The following is an 18,906-nucleotide window of genomic DNA, read 5'->3' as shown; positions in this document are numbered from 1 at the left end:
TAATCATTCCGACTCTTTATTATTATTATTTTTTTTCCTCCCTTCCCAGTTCCCATGCCTATCATATCACTGTACTATACTTAAATATATATTATTTGTATTTTCTACAATTTTTAAAAAAATTATATATATTCTTATGCTCCGCAATATTTTTTTTTACATTAGAATAGCGTGTCTGTGTTGGTGTAGAGAATGCAGTGCAGATGCAGGCGTTACTGTGTTCTTTATCATCATCCACCGCAGTTGAAAGGCGAAGAAAGGGCTCCTTCATGATTTACTACCACAGATTTGTTTTTTTTTTTTTTTAAATAAGGTTTAAATTGACCAATAAATGCAATCTGAAAATACAATTAGGTCACTGAACAAAAAAAATGCAATTAAGTCAGTGAACACTCCAAATGCAATTAATTTCACCTGATAGCAGGTTATCATTAACGGTGTTCAGTGGTCTAATTGTATTTTTTTTTCATTCAGTGACCTAATTACATTTTCAAGTTACGTTCAGTGGTCAATTTGAATTTTTTTTTGAAAGAAATTGTTTTTTATATTAAAAATAGAAAATGGGTCGCCCCAATCTGCAGAGGGCTTTTCCTTTATTCAGAGGATTGTGGGCTCAGACTCGGAGCAAAGAGATTAGGGAGGATCTCCCTCAATTTTACAATACGTTTGACAAGTCCTTTTCATCCTTTCTCTTTTCCCCTTTTACCCCTCTCCACTCCTCTCCCTTTTTCTTTTCTCTTTTTTTAAACTCAAATAATAATATGGAATGCAGTGAATAGTTTAGAAGATGGAGGGTAAAAACCGGAAAAATGGTCTGTAAAAGGTGGTATTGTGGTACTGGGAAGCCCGACAGCAGTGATGTAGAGAGAGAAAGAAGAGAGAGAAGGAGAAGGGGGTGGTGAGGGGCGGGGGGGGGGAAACGGACGTAACGTATCACTGACAATGAAACAGAGGAGAGAGAAGGTAGCAGTAAGGTAGAGTCGCCATCAACGTCGTCTGGTTGTGCCGTGAATCCCGGACTACAGTCCCCCTTTTACCCACACCCCCCACCCCTCCCCTACCTAACTGTACCCATTTCCTCTTTCACATTTCATCCCACTCATTTTTTTTTTTTTTAATTATATTCCAAAATTTTCACCCCACCATATAAACCTACAATTGATGTTGTTATTGTTACTTTTTAAAAAAGTGAATGAATTTGGTATGGAATATACATTTTATATTGTACTTAGTTGTACATTTTGCTTGTATTAAATTTTTTATATTGTACTTAGTTGTACAATATACATTTTATATTGTACTAATCTATTACCTTTCATTATTTACTTTTTTATTTTTTATTATAAAGGAATAACTCACCACCTCATAGGGGAGCAATTTGGTACCATTAGACCACACGGTCCTTGGTACCTTTCATTATTTATTTATGAGTTAATTGTCGAAATGGTCTTTTAACTATAATGAGATTATCGATTTAGTCATTGACTATTTCTTTGATCAATTAAGTCCATTAACTTTTTAAATCTTAACTAATTTGATTTTCCGATTGTCTTGCCGTTAGCTATCAGTTAATTCGGGATCAAATTAGTAATTTTGCTAGTGAAAGGAACCATTTCAGTCATCACATGCACAATTTTTAAAAAAATTTAATTACTAAAATGATCTATAGCAAAATTATCAATTTGAGTTAATCCATGTCTAACATCAAAACAAAAGAAAGACAAAATTGGTAAAAAGAAATTAAAATTGAGAGACTTAATTCATAAAGAAATAGTCAAAGCTCAAATTAATAATTTCACAAGATGACCTTATCAACTCTTTATTTATTTATTTTTGTGTTTGCTAAGCGATTCTAAGAGCAACTTTATCAATAAAATTAAATACTCCATATTAGGTTTATAGTTAGATTTGCTTTTTTTTTTTTTTTTTTTTTAAATTTTAAAAGCTTTATAGTTAGATTTGTTGGTGGAGAGAATATAAATATTTTAAAAATAAAATTTAAAAATAATTGTTAGTTGATGATTACTTTTAGAGCATCCACACTAGTAGTTATTTAGGAGTTATTTCTATATGAATTATCTCCACTCAAAGTTAATAGCTGATGTGGGGAGGAGTTATTTCAAAAATATTTCTTATGCAAAGTATGGTATATTTGTGGTCCCAATAAGTAAGAGAAATAATTAAAATATAGTGAGTTAAATGGTGGGTGCATAAAAAACTGAGAAATAATTCAAAATTGATGTGGAGAAGGGTTTTTTTTGTAATTGAATGAGATGATAGAGGATGAGGTGGATGCTGGGACCCACAAATAACTTAGAAATAACCTCAACTGATAAGGATGCTCTTAAGAGCATCCACATTGGTTGGGGATAATGTAAGAGTGATTAGGAAAGAGAATGTGGGATGGGAGAAAAAAAAAAAAAGAAAAAACAAAACAAAACAAAATTAAAAAAAAAAAAAAGTAATCAGACGCGTCAAGCGCGCCAGTCGGGGCGCCTAACGCGCCACCGGGCGCATGCACGGCTTTTGCCCAGGCTGTGCGCGAAACGCGCACAGCCTTGCTTCTTTTTTTTTTTTTTTTTTTTTTTTTTTTTTTTTTAAATTCTAACATTATGCCTACACTTGCAGGACAACTATTTCTAAATTATCTCCCCCTCACATTAGTTATTATCTCTACATAGGAAGAAAGCAAACTGAAATAACTCCACATTATCCACTAGTGTGGATGCTCTAATGCATTCAGTGAGCGTGTATAATACATCCAATCCAATAAAAAAAATTAGTGCGCACAACATATACTAACGCCTTTTCATTTCTTTTTTAATGCCACTAACTCTATTACACTATTATAACATTAAAATTTGAATTTTTTTCTCAGTCATTTAATCTCTTTTTTACCTCACCTTATTTGACTAATTTTTTTTTAAATTAACTCCAAAAATTTGATTTTTCTCTTACTTGCTGTCCTCCTACAGCCATACCCGTTTGATTGGACCAACTTGCCACGTGGCAGACGATGCATTGGGAATCCCCCAGCTAATCATGACCAGAGGGAGATAATACAAAGATCCCGTTGTCCCATTTCCCACTGCTCCCCCTGGCCCCATCTATCTTTCAACCAAATTCAATTCAAACTCCCCTCCCAATCTTCCCATTCCATACATCCAATATATACATAGTACATATATACATCATACATACATTCATTATTTCTATATAAATGGACCCAATCTTCTTACAAAGGAAAATACTACTTGTGCAGTTGTGATCTCAAATTTTACCCCTATCTTTTATTGTATCTCACAAATTTAGGATGTAGATAATTTTTTCTGAACACACAAGATGAAAATGTCATATCTATGCTTCCCACATCAAGAAATATATTTGATGAAGTAGAATTTAGAGTCCTCATAGTAAAACTCCTCTACAAATTATTGGCAAAACAAAAAAAAAAAAAAAACCATTTTGCCCAAAAAGGAATACGCGACTAGGCAGAACATCATTATCGTATTTAAAGATCATAAATTTCATACTTAACTGTATCTTCTTAGTTTAACTTATCGCATAAAATTAAGATTTATCAAGTGCACACTATTAGATGGTGATCGTGGATTGTTGTTATCACACACACACAAAAAAAAAAAAAGTTATATTGTCTTCTTAAATTTATTAACAATCAAAATATATCATATTAGCAAATGGTGAAAAATAAAGTGAAAAGATGAATGATTAAATGGTACATAAATAGTTGTAGAAGTTAATGTAATGTTATTTGTGAGGGTTGATACTCAAGAAGTCAAAATAGCTAATTCTTCTTTACATAATCTTTTTAAAGTTTAATTCCATCCAAAGGTCACAACTTTATGAAAATAATAGAGGAAAGATGTGCCATAATTTAACTCAAAACCTCATACCCAAAGTTTCCAAAAGGGTAAAAGTAAAATTTCCCATAATCTCCAAATTTTGGGGTGAGAAAAAATGCTACAACTGAGATCTATACCCTCTTCCCCTCTAGTCTCTAGTGGCAGTACCATAGTAGTAGTGGTGGCAGCAGTATAGTCACGTCTAGTGGTTGCAGTTTTTTTGCAGAAAAATGGTTAAAAACAGCAGAGGGACATTAAAATATAAAAAAAATAAATCAAAGGGGGTGAGAAAAAGCAGTGAAACATCAAACTTCAAGAACCCTTTCTTCTAATTAAGAGGGTTTGAAGAAGATAGTTTACAAAGATCAAGGCAGATGCTTTTCCCCTTATTGCCTTTTTCTCTTGTTTCTTTCCATCTCCTTCCTCGTTTGCTCTGCTTTGACCTACTTCCACTATTTAAATTCTTCTTCTTTTGCTCATCTCATTTCACAATTCACTTGCCTTTGTGGTAGGACAAGTATTAATTGCATTCCATATTTTATGCATGCAATTTCATTTGCTTCTTTCATTTTCATTATAACAACTCTTACATTCCACTAAATAATTATGAATTATTGTCTGATAAATTGTAATGTGATACTTAAATTTGAAGTATTCTTTTTTCGTATTAAAATGAATATCTACATCACTTAAGTTGTCATTCCACAATCCATGAGAGAGAAATAATTTTGTAAAGTGTAAAATGAATACTAGCGGTAATGTAGGGTTAGAATCTTACTAGGAATCTATGAGTCATTGAAAAATCTTGACTGATCAAAGAATATGAAGATTCATTGTACACCGAGTGTATATACAATAGTGGAAACATGGAGATTGACGGGGCTCCTCCTACAGCTCTTAGGCAAGGGACTCTAAGCACTTAAAATTAGTCTAATGTTTAAAAAAGAAAATGAATACTTAGTTTAGTTTTGTCCTCCGTTCACCTTGTTCTAAATGACATTAAAAACTTAATGAGTTATTTTACTAATGTTAATTTAAGTTTTGTTAGGTGATTTGCGAACTAAGCTGTGCACTTGTTGGTTAAAAAGTCTATTTATTTATCTGATTGCTCAGAGTGGTTTACAAATTCTCCTCTATTATTTGTAATATTTTATCTTCGGATGTCTTAATATAATTCGTGTTTTCTTTAAAAAAAAGTTTAGTTTTGTACTATCATAGTTTTACTAGTAAGCTATAACAGTAAAAACAGGTTGGCCCTTTTATTGTTTTCACCTCAAAGTAAACATATGGTGTGTGTACACATTATAACCTTTCTGGAGTAGAGACACCAATCTGGGTCTGCGTCATCACATTCCCTTACACGTCAGCCTCCAAGAAGAAAAAGAGAAATATAGAAGCAAGCCCCATTCCCTCCTAGAGCCCTCATTTCATTTTCACTCCACCATTCGCGTGCTCTCTCTCTCTCTCTACAATACTTATTGCTCTAGCTGTAATACACTTCCCTGTTACAAAGAAACAAGAAATGGATTGTGGCGAAAATGGCATTTTCTGAACTTTTATAAGAAAAGCTTATATATTTCTCTTGCTACACATCTCTCTCTCTCTCTCTCTCTCTCTCTCTCTCGCTACAGTTGTTCAAGCTCTAATATATCTACCCTCGACAGAGTAACAAGAGATGGGGTGTCGCAGAAACTGCAGTTTTTGAGGTTCTTTGTAATCTGCTTGTATTTCTCTTGCTTCAGAATTACATACCCATGTTTGTAAGCAATACTTGCTAGATTTTGTCTTGTACTGTATCACTTGTTAAATGCATGTTTTGGTACTTAAGTATGGATTTATGTATGCATTGACAACTACATGACTGCATATACAAAGATTGGTCTGTCAAGAATTGGGCTTAAGCCATTTACAGGATATGGTTGTGAGAAATCTTGTTCCTCCTGGCTTGGGATTTTCCAAAAACTTCTCATATTGTATGTATACCTCTAGAATGGGCATAAAGAAACAATTTTTAGGTTCTACCTTTTTTGCTTTAGTACTGGGCTTGCTTGTTGCTTTATGGTTTGAAAATGCAGGTCATATAGGCATGAAAAGAAAAGATAAAACTTTATATAAAGATAAAAACTTTCTAAAGTCTGCTTTTAACTGAGGGCTTTTTATTAATTTCAGATTTTTTTTTTTGGGTTCTCCTATTGAGATTATCTTCTCTAGGGTAGTTGTCTATTTGCATTTGCATAGGGCTGTTGTGTTTCCTGATCTGGACTCCTAGCATACTATCTCTTGCAAACCAAGATCTGCTGAAAGAATAATCTTTGATTCAGGGTTGCCAAAGTTGATATGTTGAATGTAATTTCAGGTTTGCTACTTGTCTGATCAATTGAATCTGGTATATTTAAAATCTTAGATGTGACATTAAATACTGTTCTCCATGCATAAATTGCTTTATAGATGTTGTGCTGGAGGAACCATTGCAGCCCTGTATTGTCCTCTCCTGTAGCCACCCTCTCAATTGTGTCTAAATGATCAATTATAAGAGGTTGAGTTCTAATTTAGTAAAAATTGGACCTTTATTATGATCCCTTTCTGCTTAGTAAAGTGTGAACTTCTTGTGTATCTGCTGTGTGGAAGAATCTTCCATTTTCCTTATCCACTGAATATCTTTTATATATGGATTTGATGGATCATTCTGGGATGCTAAGGTTTATTTGATATCACTTTCTTCAGTGTCTCTGGTAAACACTGATTTGGAATTGCAGTTTGTTTCCTTTATTAGTAAAATTTTTAGAAATTCAGTTTCTATTTCACATAGGTTTTCCCCTATATCCCTCCCTAATCAATCTCAGATTTCATCCAAGATACCTTATTAGTCTTTTTTGGCACTACATAATGTAACCTTTGGTATATGGAAAGCGTACCTAATGGTTTAGATTCTGTTTTTTCATGAACTTGCATGCTTATTATTACCTAATGGTTGTTGATTATTATTTATTCATACACATGAAATTTAGGACTTTTTTGTGTGCAATAGGTACATTATGATGATTTGGGGACGATGGGCAGTGATAATGTTTGCACCTGGAAATGAAGGAGAGGCAACGGTGGCGAGCTGAAGAGGATGCGTTATTGCGTGCATATGTGAAACAGTATGGGCCGAAAGAATGGCACCTTGTGTCACAGCGCATGAACACACCCCTCAACCGAGATGCTAAGTCCTGCTTGGAAAGGTGGAAGAACTACCTAAAACCGGGAATTAAAAAGGGATCCCTTACTGAAGAGGAGCAGCGACTCGTTATCCATCTTCAGGCGAAACACGGCAACAAATGGAAAAAAATCGCAGCTGAAGTTCCGGGTAGAACTGCGAAGAGATTGGGGAAGTGGTGGGAAGTGTTCAAAGAGAAACAGCAAAGGGAACAAAAAGAGAACAATAAGATAGTAGAGCCAGTGGAGGAGGGAAAATACGACCATATTTTAGAAACGTTTGCTGAGAAGATAGTGAAAGAGCGGAGTGTCCCCGGGTTGCTTATGGCTAGTTCGAAAGGAGGATTTCTCCACGCTGATCCCCCTGCTCCAACCCCGCCAAATCTTCTTCCTCCATGGCTGTCTAATACCACCACCTCATCTGCTGTTAGACCTCCATCCCCATCAGTTACCTTAAGTCTTTCCCCGTCTACTGTCCCACCCTCACCTGTAATTCCATGGCTACAGTCTGATAGAGGGCCCGATAAAACCCCCCTTACCTTGAGTGGCTTTCCACCCCATCACGGGATTAGCCCTCCCTGTGGAGAGAACCCCATGGTTACTGAACTCGTGGATTGCTGTAAAGACTTGGAAGAAGGGCACCGTGCTTGGGCAGCCCATAAAAAAGAAGCAGCTTGGAGGTTGAGGCGGGTGGAGTTGCAACTTGAATCAGAGAAGTCATGCAAAATCAGAGAGAAAAGGGAGGAATTTGAGTCAAAGATGAAAGCTTTAATGGAAGAACAAAAGACTAGCCTGGACAGAATTGAATCAGATTACAAAGAACAGTTAGCGGGATTGAGGAGGGATGCAGAAGCTAAGGAGCAAAAACTGGCAGAACAGTGGGCATCAAAGCACTTGCGCCTCACCAAGTTTCTCGAGCAGATGGGATGCCCACCACGCCTTGCAGAGCCCAACGGCCAGTAACTCCGATCCATTGCAGCATGGAAACCAGCCAGTCTTTCACAGTAAAATTCTTATCTTGGCTTTTGGTTAAATGATGATGTTTCCAGTAATGGTGATGTTCCTGTAACAGGAATCTACTTGAACTTGAATTTATAGCTTTTCCAAGGATTGTTTTTCCACTTTTTTCCCCTGCTTATCCAACCAAAGTTGCAATGCTATTTAAAATAATTGGAGAATGAACTGTGCTGCTCATCCTGTATCATCTTTTATAATATATATCCTTGTACTTCTTCTGCTATAATTTCAAGATTGTTGTTCCTAGTTCTGAAATACATATGACAACATTAAAGTCATGGGTGCCCAAGACTTGAGTCAAAGACAAATCTTTGATGTTATCAAAACCAAAAAATTCAATCATTAAAATGATGTCCTCTGTGATACATGACAAATTAGTTGTTAATATCCACCAACCTTATTAGGTTGACCAGCTCCTAATGCAAAAAGCTAGTTCTTCTAGATAAAGCTAGGGTGTGATTGGTTCTGGAATCGGAATGGAATGGGAATAAGTACTTGGTAATGGTAATGGATTTTGGTGAAATTATTTTACATGTTTGGTTGCAGGGTGGAATTAGAATGATTACAAATATTGCTATTTGGTTAGTATGATCTTATAATGGGAATAAAGGTTTTAAAAATACAAGAACAAAAAATCAAGACAATTTATTATAATATAAAGACATCTAAGGCACTAATATGAACAAAATATATATATATAACCATTAATCCAAACTTAAAAATTAAATTATCAATTAGGAGGGAGAATAATGGAATGGAACCTTTTTTTTATTAGGGAATGAATTTTCTAATTAAGGGGGTAATCAAATCCCATAGTAGTACTCCAGAATCCTGTCAACCAAACAATAACAATGACTTTGATTTTCATTTCTGATAGCTAAACCCATGAACCAAACACACCTAGGGGTGGGCGTAATTCGGATTATCCGAACCAACACCTGAAACCCGAACCGAATTTTATATTTTGGGTGAACCCAAATAGTTATGGGTTCAGATATTTTAAATTTTGGTATATCCGAATATAAATTCGATTCGAATATGGGGTGTTAAAAATTTATCCACACCCGACTCGAAACCTGAATTAACCGAAATTTTATTATAAATATAATACTATAATTTATATATTTAGTTTTAAATGTATTTCATAATTAATAACACATTAATTTTTAAAAGTCTATTAATTAATTATTAGTATTTGTCTTATTTTTAGTTTGATAGTATATGAAAAAATATAAATAATAAAATAATAAATTCATTAAAAAAAAAAAAACTCAAAATTGATAAAACAATATTTTGGGTATATCCAAACTAACCCAAAGTAAATCCAAAATAATTTCACCCGAACCGAACATATCCGAATTAAATTTGGTTCGGATATCGGGTGTTAAAAACATCACTCGAAATTTTCAAATATCCAAAATAAAATTCGGGTATCACCTAAACCGAACCGACGCCCACCCCTAAACACACCCTTAATTCTTTCTCTAGGGCAGTTGATCTCTCCAGTATCTGTCATAGAAAGAATCTACAATGGGTATATCATCAATAATATCTTCAAAAGTTTTATTCAAAGCGGTCTCATTGTTCTGCACCGCATCAATCTCTTCTTCTGGTGCATCAGTCTCTTCTTCTTTTTCCTCTGCAAGTTAACATTTAAAGTCAAACTTTAAAATAGAATATATTTTAACTGTTAAAATAATTAAAAAGACTAAAATTTGACCTTCTAAATCACTATAGATAAAACCCATGAGCTCGGCCATTTCGGCCTCACTAGGCATGACATCATCAAACAATGACCCTGCCATGCACAAGAAAAATTGATATTAAAAAGACATTAAAAGATAAAATATATTAAAAAAAAAAAAAAGATAATGAATTAAGATACCATGGTCCATGTCCATATTGACAGGGTTCTCAGAAGTGTTCTTTTCTCCATTGTTAGCAACCACCATGTTTGCATGCTCATTAGTTTCAAAACTTTCCATGCCAGAAATTTTGCAGGGATGATGATCTATGGTGCTTTGAGGCAAGACACCATCTGGAGCTGGAACTTGGTTATCGCTGTGGAGATTAGCAATAAGATGATTGGGGTTTGGAGTTCCATTCATGCCCATATCCAGCGAATTGTTGTTCCATGAAGAACTCCCTTCCATGGACCAACCACCTTCCATTATGGAAGTATAGGGCGGTGGACCAAACATTCCATCATAAATACCAAATGCATTCCTCTCCATATCATCATTCTCTTCTATCAGTTCTATGAGAATTCCCTTCCCTTTCCCCTCCACGCTTAAATTCTCAGTTGAAACGACCTTGCTTTGAAAACCAGGTGGGTCTTCATGAATAACAATACCCTTCCCCTTTCCGCCCACCAAGCTCCATTCATTCATCAGTTCTTCATTAAGCTCTGCACAAAAACTTGCTCTATCCAGCTGGAGAAGTCCTCTTGGGCTCCCCTCAGATAAACTCTTATCATCCTGCAAATTAAATCAGATCAACACCATCATATCATGTTTAATTAATTTGTAGTAAATTAACCACTCCAAGAATTATATTATATTGCATGTTTAACCTTTTCAGTTTCTGCGGGATGGGAATCAGTGTTGGCTTCATCTTCTTCACTTTTACTCCTCTTGGGCGGTCTTCCTGGTTTCTTTGCATTCTGAAAAACAGTAATTATGATTAAATACAGTGACCCATCTTAGCTTGCAAATTAAACTAATCAATCAATTATTAAAGAATGTATGTAATGTACCTCGTTCTTTGGTTTCCCGTTCTCGATGTAATTTATTACTTCTGGCGTCGATCTAAATTTCGCGCCATTTTGTATATGGGTATAGAACTGCATCACACAAATTATATTTCAATATTTACTAATTATTTGCAAATTAAAAAAATAATATCACTTTTGATTTTTTGACTAATACTAGTATTGCCACCCCTAATTCTCAACTATCAATATGCCTTATTTTGTTCATAGCTTGACTTTTTGCAATTTATTAAATTCAGTCTGAAATGTTCAAAACACTTTTGCTTTTACCAAGCTTCACCCTTTTTTCATACGAGGGCAGACATTTCAGATCGAATTTAGTTTATTTGAATTTTATTTTTTAAATAAAATTCAGAGTGATCACATTGATAATCAAGAACCAAAATACAAATGTTAATATAGCGCAATGATAAAAAAGAAAATTAATTAGAGGTATATATATATATATATATATATATATATATATATATATATATATATATATATATATATTTATTTATTTATTTATTTATTTATTTATCGTTAGTTTGTTATGAGTTATGCATGTAAGAGCCCTCGTTTAACCATTTTATTATTATTATTATTATTATTATTATTATTATTATTATTATTATTATTATTTTGAAAGGATTATTATTATTTGAAACTGTGTCACTCAATAGTCAATTCTTTAGCAAATTTTCAATTTAGACTCTACTAATGAATTGAAGTTGCTAAACAACATTTATTTTTAGAATTTCCAGGGTTTTGTTTTCAAAATTTCTCTTTTCATCCATCAATTCCCTCTCATAAATCACTTATATTAGTTTCCCTTTCTTTCCTCTATAAACTTAAAATGGCAAGACTCCTCAATAAATTCCTTCATAAATAACACTTATTTTGTATCTTACTAATAAATATTACCCCAAGACATAGTAATTTAATTGCACGAAGAGAAATTTTTTTTTAAAAAATGAAAAATTAAAAAGTTAGACCTTTAGAAACCCTAAACACAAATGTCGTTCAACAACTCATGGACTAAATTAACAACTTAATTAGTTAAGAATTGGAAGATTATTTCAAAAATTAAAGGAGAAATCTTGAATTACATAACATATAACAAATTGGGAACAAAAAATTAAAAGTAATTTTTTAAAACTTTATTTGCAAATTTAATAGAATTAAATAATAACATGTAGGTTGAGAAAGTATATGAACAGATACTACCATGTAATAGAGCTAGTACAAAAAAATAATAATAATAATAGCATGTATAATTATAATGATAAATAAATTAATTAAATGAAATCAATTTATTACCTTGTCATGATGTCTTCCATTTGTTCGTTGTCTTACTTCCACTTTCCACCCTAATAATCTACTATCTTTCTCTTCCGGCGGTAGGATTAACAATTCTTGCTCCTCAATCTACATTCATTTGCAGCAATAATCATATTTCATAAACAATTAAAACACACATATACAACATTAATCGTTATCATATCAATAGCTTGATAGTACAAACAACTATACACACACGCGCACACACACACATATACATTTATATATATGTGTGTTGTGTGTTGATTCAAAATTAAAAGTGATAGATTATGAGTGTAAAAAGCCTATGTGATAATTTTTAAATAAATACAAACCTTATTTAAATCCAACTTATATTTTCCATTGAGGCCTGGAATCGGTACAAGTCTGCAGTTCGCATAATAAGTGTCTGCAATAATACATTTACCCTTTGTCTTTCTTTTGGGAGTCTTCTAAAGAAAATTAAGAAAAAAAAAATAATCAAAACCATCAAAACAAGATTGAATTTCAGTTAGCAATTTTTAAAAAAATGATAAAATGTATATGTGCGACATATTAAAAAAAAAAAAAAAAAAACCTAACTATTAAGACCTTTCTAGACCAGGTCTTTAGTATAAATCAATAACAGGTCAAATAATAATATAAAAATGATTCAAAATCATTTTTAATCAAATATTGAATAAGAATTTTGTTGAGAAATATAGACGTGAATGTACATATGCAATGAGATTAAAATTTTAAGGACAAAATCATACCAACTGTTGGTGGTTGGGAGGAGGTTCCATTCTTGAGGTAGAAAATAAGAATTAATCGGAAGATTATAAGTAGAGACACCAAACAAATGCCCTACAATTGCTAAAACTCGAATGAGAAATGAAGCAGTGAAAAATAGTATATATAAGATAAAATGTGAAACACTGTACTATGCAATAATAGAATAAATTTCTGTATTAGGTTAATACGCTTGATTTAGTAAAATATAATGTAAAATAGTATTTAAAAAGAAAAAATTTAGAATTAAATTAATTCAAAAAAAATAAAAGATTATCTATCTATGACGCTGTACATGACCACCTTCCAGAAGTACCTAGGTCAAAAATATTTTAAATTTTGTTAATATGTTTATTACCGAGGCATACATAGTTATTTCTTCATGCTTGTATTTGATTGAATTTGGACGGTAAAACGTTGTTGGTGAAAATGAATTTTTGAATGAATTTTGAAGTGTATTAAAATTTTGTCTATAAAGGTTTTTTTTTTTTTTTTTTTTTTTTATTAAAGAAGTGAAAATCACTTATTTTCTTAAACTTTCGATTACTAAAATCTAAGGTAATTAAATTTCTATAACATTTTTTTCAAAAAATAAAATAAAATTCAATAACATTAAATTACAAAATTATTGATTGATAATTTTAATGTATTAATTATTCATACATATGCAGTATCAATTCGGCGTATATAGTTATATTGTTAAAAATTACATCATGACTTACTTTACTGACAATTGTCACCATTTCGTTTTTTCACGCAACCTTAGTCAATAAGGTTCATTCTTAATAATTAGACTAACAGGTCATTGACAGATAATTATATATGTTATTAGTATATTAATTTTAAAAATATGGTCAATCAATAAAAACTTTATAGTAAATGACAGGTCATTGACAGCTAATAATATGTTGGATTTTCATGTTATTCTTAGGTAATGTTTTAAAAACAAAGGTCATCAAAATTAGAGTTAGGGGTAGGAAGAAATATACCTAAACTGCATGCAATGTTACCATGAAAAATATATATACGCATAAATTGTTTACCTTAAAAATAAAAATACCACATCCAACAACAGTAATACAAATTATAATATATCCAGTAAAGTGAAATAGATATACTGTGCTCTGGAAATTTTATCATTTTGTTTTTGTGTGTATGTGTAAACCACCTTCACTGTATACTTTCAATCTTTTATTTGTTTATTAAATTTTAATAGTTATATTAAATTTCAATTAATTTAGAGGGAGGTCTGATCCGTTTTCAAGAGTTTTTTGTTTTAAAATTAATTTACAAAGTTTAAACTCAAAATTTTATTTTAAAGGAATAAGTTCATTCTGCTTTTACTCTTGGCAAATATATATATATATATATATATATATATAATTTCATATCTAATGCATTGACAATGACTTTTTTTTTTCTTCTTTATTTTTTATTTTATTGTTCAAAAGTAGAGAAATAAAAAGATAATAAATTTTATAATTATAAAAGAATTTAAATTTAATCGTAGGATAACAAAAGTAAGCAAATAGAGTATCAAAAATCATAATAAAGTATAAAAGTTCCCAACAAAATACACCCTAAGTATTGTAACGAGGACTCCCGCTACCCGTGTATATTACTGGGCTGGCTACCATTGAATACAAGTGGAGAACTTTTTTGAGTGGGGACAAATGGACAATAGTTAAACAAATTAGATATTTTGTAAAAAAAAATAAAGTAACCCATTAAATGGACAGGGCCGGATTTTAGGCTGTGCAAGCTGGGCTACCGCACAGGGCCCCCAACTTTAGAGGGGCCCCAAATTTTAAAGGTCCAATATTTAATTTTTACCTAGCTAGTTTATAAATAAAAATTAAAAGTTTTTAATTAAACTTAAAAGGTTCCATGAAGAGATGGTAAGAATGTGTATTTGTTGTATTTTAACTTGGAGGTCAATGGTTCGAAACTTACATGTATTAATTTTAAAAATTGTGATTTTGGTAGGGCCACATTTATTTACTAGAACAGGGCCACCAAAATTTAAAATACGGCCCTGTAAATGGAGGAAAAGAATTTGAATAGAAATTAAACATTTTTACAACATATTTTAGTATTTGAATTCATCAAAAGATAATCAAAACTTGATCTATTGACTGATAAATCAACACACAAATAATCAAGCTTAATTTTAATTTCGGTTGTAGTTGGCTTGAGGCATAGAGTAGTGGATCAGTTATCGATATCATGCACATTGGATAAAAATGTAATCTTAGCTTCTTATTGTGTCACGAGCGATCTTCATGAGCAGTCATCAAACTTGAAAAAATTATGCTTGGATAGTTAAGTTATTTCAAATATTAAGTCCTCAACACTTTTTGAAAGGTCTAAGGCTTATCTTGAAGAATGGAGGCTACACAATGACAAGGAAGGTCTAACCAGTTCTGCCCAGCATGTTGTCACTTGGAAGAAACCTCAGTTGGGATGGTCAAAAGTCAAAACTTAATGTTGATGCGGCTATTGATGCTAATGGAGGAAGGATGGGTTTTGGTTGGATCCTAAGGGATGACCAAGGGCAGTTCATCGCGGCCAAGAGCACTCATAAGAAGGGTGTCTATTCTCCAAAAGAGGCCGAGGCCATGGCAATTTGGGAAGTTCTCTCTTGGTTCAAGTTCCATCATTTTGATCATGTCTTTTAGAGTCTGACTCCTGGCGCAAAATTTAAATACTAGCTTAGGAGTCTCTTCTTATGATTTAATTCTTTTAGATATCAAAGATAGACTTATGTGATTTTTCAATGTGTCTATCGTTTTTGTCAAGCGAAGGCTGCCCATGCCTTACTAGTCGGGCGGTAGAGTAGCGCCTAGCGCTTAGACGGCCTAGGCGGGGCCTAAGCGGGCTAGGCGGCTAACTAAAAAAAAGAGAAACAGTGCACGTGTATAGGTGCATATATGTCATATTATACATACATACATATATATATATATATATATATATATATCAATCATATAAATGAAAAAAAATTAACAAGGTCGAGTCGGTCGGATTAACTCGGCTAACTCGATAGAAATTGACGAGTTAACTCGGTGTAATCGGCCGAGTTAGGCGCTAGCGGCCGAATTAGGCGCTAGGCGGGCGCCTAGGCGGCCGGTTTCCTAGGCAGGCGCCTAGGGAGAAAATCGCCACGGCCAAGGGGTGCCTAGGCGGGATTTTTACAACCCTGGTTGCGAGGAATGATTTTCTACCTACCCTCATTTTCTTTGTAATGTGTTATTCGATGATTTAAGTAATAAAAGTTAGTTCCTTTGGTTTTCAAAAAAAAAAAAAAAGTCATCCAACACTTTTATAATAACTTCAATTTTGATAATTTAATTGCTTTATATTCAAAATAAATAGAAATAATTAAAAAAACATAAATGAACAAACAAATAATCAAATTTAAATTTCAATGACCAACAAATCAAATTAACAAGTGCCAATGACCTTGTGGTCTACTGGCACCAAGTTGCTCTCGCATATGGGAGGTTGTGGTTCGAATCTTAGTGGATGTGGTATTAACTCTTTGAGCTTCAGTAGATTGAGAAAGTAGTTATTGACATATACTGCATTGTAACAAAGTGGATGGTACGAAAAAAAATTAAATTAATAAGTAAATAATTTGATTTGAATAAACACAGGATACATCACAAAGTAGTTATATTCAAAGTAATTATATATATATATAAGTAGGCTAATGTGACAACATCTTTCCATGAGACTGAGACACAATATGAATGCACATAAAGGCACAAAAGATGAAAGAAAAAGAGTTCACTGGGGTGGGCCAGGTGAAGGCAGTAGGGCACCACACCATGGCTTGGCCAAGAAAGGTACAAAAAAAATGAGAGACAAGGAGTTTGTCGGGGTGGGCCAGGTAAAGACAGTAGGGCACCACACCATGGCCTGGAGTAAAATAATAAAGGATGTTGCTAGCAACGATCAAACCCAAAACCTCCAACATAGCACACACGTCCCAACCCAGCAGGCCACTCATCTCTTGCTTATCGAGGCGTTACTGCTTATATTTGTTTTGACTTTCGCGGGCTGGTAGATTTACAAACTTGCCACGATCGGCATGCGACGTTGCTCGTCGGCCACCTCCGGCTATGGCACCCTCAGCGGGCCTAGTGCACCCCATGGTGTGGCGATGGTGCCCCACCGGAAGGGGCCGGGGCACAATATTGATGGTGTACATGTGCCTGGCTAAGGTGATGAAGACGTGTTGATGCAGATGTAAGGTTGACATGGACACGTGGGTGGTGGTCATGAAGGGTGAAGCATCTCCGTCCACTTGTCAAGACATGGGGAGCTCTTGAGCACTATAAAAGGGGGTGTCGTGCCTCCTTTAAGACATCACAGTCTAATCAATATAAACACCATGGTCCAGTGGTTTCTTGTCCATTGTTTCAACCCACCCACCAAGTGTCAAATCCCATAAGCTACACTATTGTCCTTAGTATTTCCTAGCTTGTTCTTTGGGCTATAGTATTTATTATTTATTTATTATTTGGGCCGTGGGGTGTGGACTAGTACGTATCTCGTGCTTTGTACGTACTATTTTGAGTCTAGCACCTTGAGCAATAATACTTTCTTACCCTTCGTTCTGTACTTTCATACCCGAATTATGGTTGACTCGAGCTTGACAAAATCATTAGTATATATATGTGTGTGTGTGATTCAAACTTACAACTTAATTAGAGCCAGTAACTTTCAAAAAAAAAAAAAAAAAACTTACAACTTAATTGTATATGTGTATGCTTGTAGTATTTTCTATCCGTGTCTGAGATATATTTAAGTTCAAAATTCGCATAAAATAGTGCTGCTCTACTCTCATAGATTTGCTCCTTCCCCTCTTTTGGGGAATATCCTACAAAAATTTAAAACCACAAAACAAGGTTAAATTTCAGTTATTAGCAATATTGCTTTTAAAATGACATGTATATGTGTGACATACAAAAATAATAAAATTAAAGAACAAATGATTAATTAGCACCCAAACTCTTAACTTTGATGGCCAGCCCTCTCTAGATCAGACTAGTTTTTTTAGTATAAGTCAATAAGAGGTGAAATAATAATAACAAAAATGATTCAAAATTAATAATTTTAAATCAAATATCGAAAAAGAATTTTGTTGAGAAATAGAGACGTGAATGTATATATGCAATGGAATAAGTTTTTGTATTTGGTTAATTCGCTTGATAGATATAGTAAAAAAAAAATTATATTTTTAAAATTAAAAAATTACAATCAAATTAATTGAAAATAATTAAAAATAAAGAGTATCATTTCTATCATGATACGTTATACATAATGACCATATAACTCTTCCTGAAGTACCAATGGTTAAAAATATTTAAAATTTTGCTAATATGTTATTTACCAAGGCTCTATTACAATTGTACCACACATACATATTATTTCTTCATGCTTGTATTTGATTGAATTTGGATGGTAAAACGTTCTTGGTGAAAATGAATTTTTGAATGAATTATTCAAGGATTTTTAAGTGCATTGAATTTTGTCTATAAAGATAAAAATAGTAAAAATCACTTATTTTCTTAAAATGTTAAGTATTATAATCTAAAGTAATTAAATTTCTATAACATTAAATTATCGATTGATAGTTTTAACGTATTGCATTATTCATACATACACATAATCTATTAGGGTTAAATATTTATGTGTACATTTATATTGTTGCAAATTACGTCATCAGTTACTTCACTAATTCTAGTCAATTCGTTTTTTATGCCGTCTTAGTCAATAAGGCTCCTTAATAATGATTAACATGTTATTGACAGGTAATTATATATAATTACTTTTAAGAATATAATCCATCAATAAAGACATTATAGGAAATGAGTAAATGGTTAACCTTTTTGGGAAGAAACTAATATAATGGATCGATTTTCATAATATTCTTAAGTAATGTTTTAAAGACAAAGGCCGTCAGAATTAGAGTTAGGGTAC

The 18,906-nt window shown here is 32.9% G+C and overlaps 1 protein-coding gene across 4 annotated transcripts; it reads left to right on the top strand.

Moving 5' to 3' along the window:
• Positions 1-5,280: 5,280 nt before the first annotated feature.
• On the top strand, positions 5,281-8,304 carry LOC109159292 (transcription factor AS1). Of its 4 annotated transcripts, none has more exons than XM_019307395.1 (2): positions 5,281-5,569; positions 6,892-8,304. In XM_019307395.1, exon 2 carries the CDS (start codon positions 6,945-6,947, stop codon positions 8,022-8,024), a length of 1,080 nt encoding a protein of 359 aa, XP_019162940.1. In that variant the 5' UTR covers positions 5,281-5,569; positions 6,892-6,944; the 3' UTR covers positions 8,025-8,304. The 4 variants fall into 4 exon arrangements, with proteins under 4 accessions (XP_019162940.1, XP_019162943.1, XP_019162941.1 ...); XM_019307398.1 differs by having other exon boundaries at positions 5,281-5,587; XM_019307396.1 differs by having other exon boundaries at positions 5,281-5,623.
• The last annotated feature ends 10,602 nt before the right edge of the window (positions 8,305-18,906 follow it).

This window comes from Ipomoea nil, unplaced genomic scaffold (assembly GCF_001879475.1).
Source record: "Ipomoea nil cultivar Tokyo-kokei standard unplaced genomic scaffold, Asagao_1.1 scaffold2826, whole genome shotgun sequence".
NCBI classification, from domain to species: domain Eukaryota; kingdom Viridiplantae; phylum Streptophyta; class Magnoliopsida; order Solanales; family Convolvulaceae; genus Ipomoea; species Ipomoea nil.
This window is presented reverse-complemented; position numbering and strand designations above follow the sequence as displayed.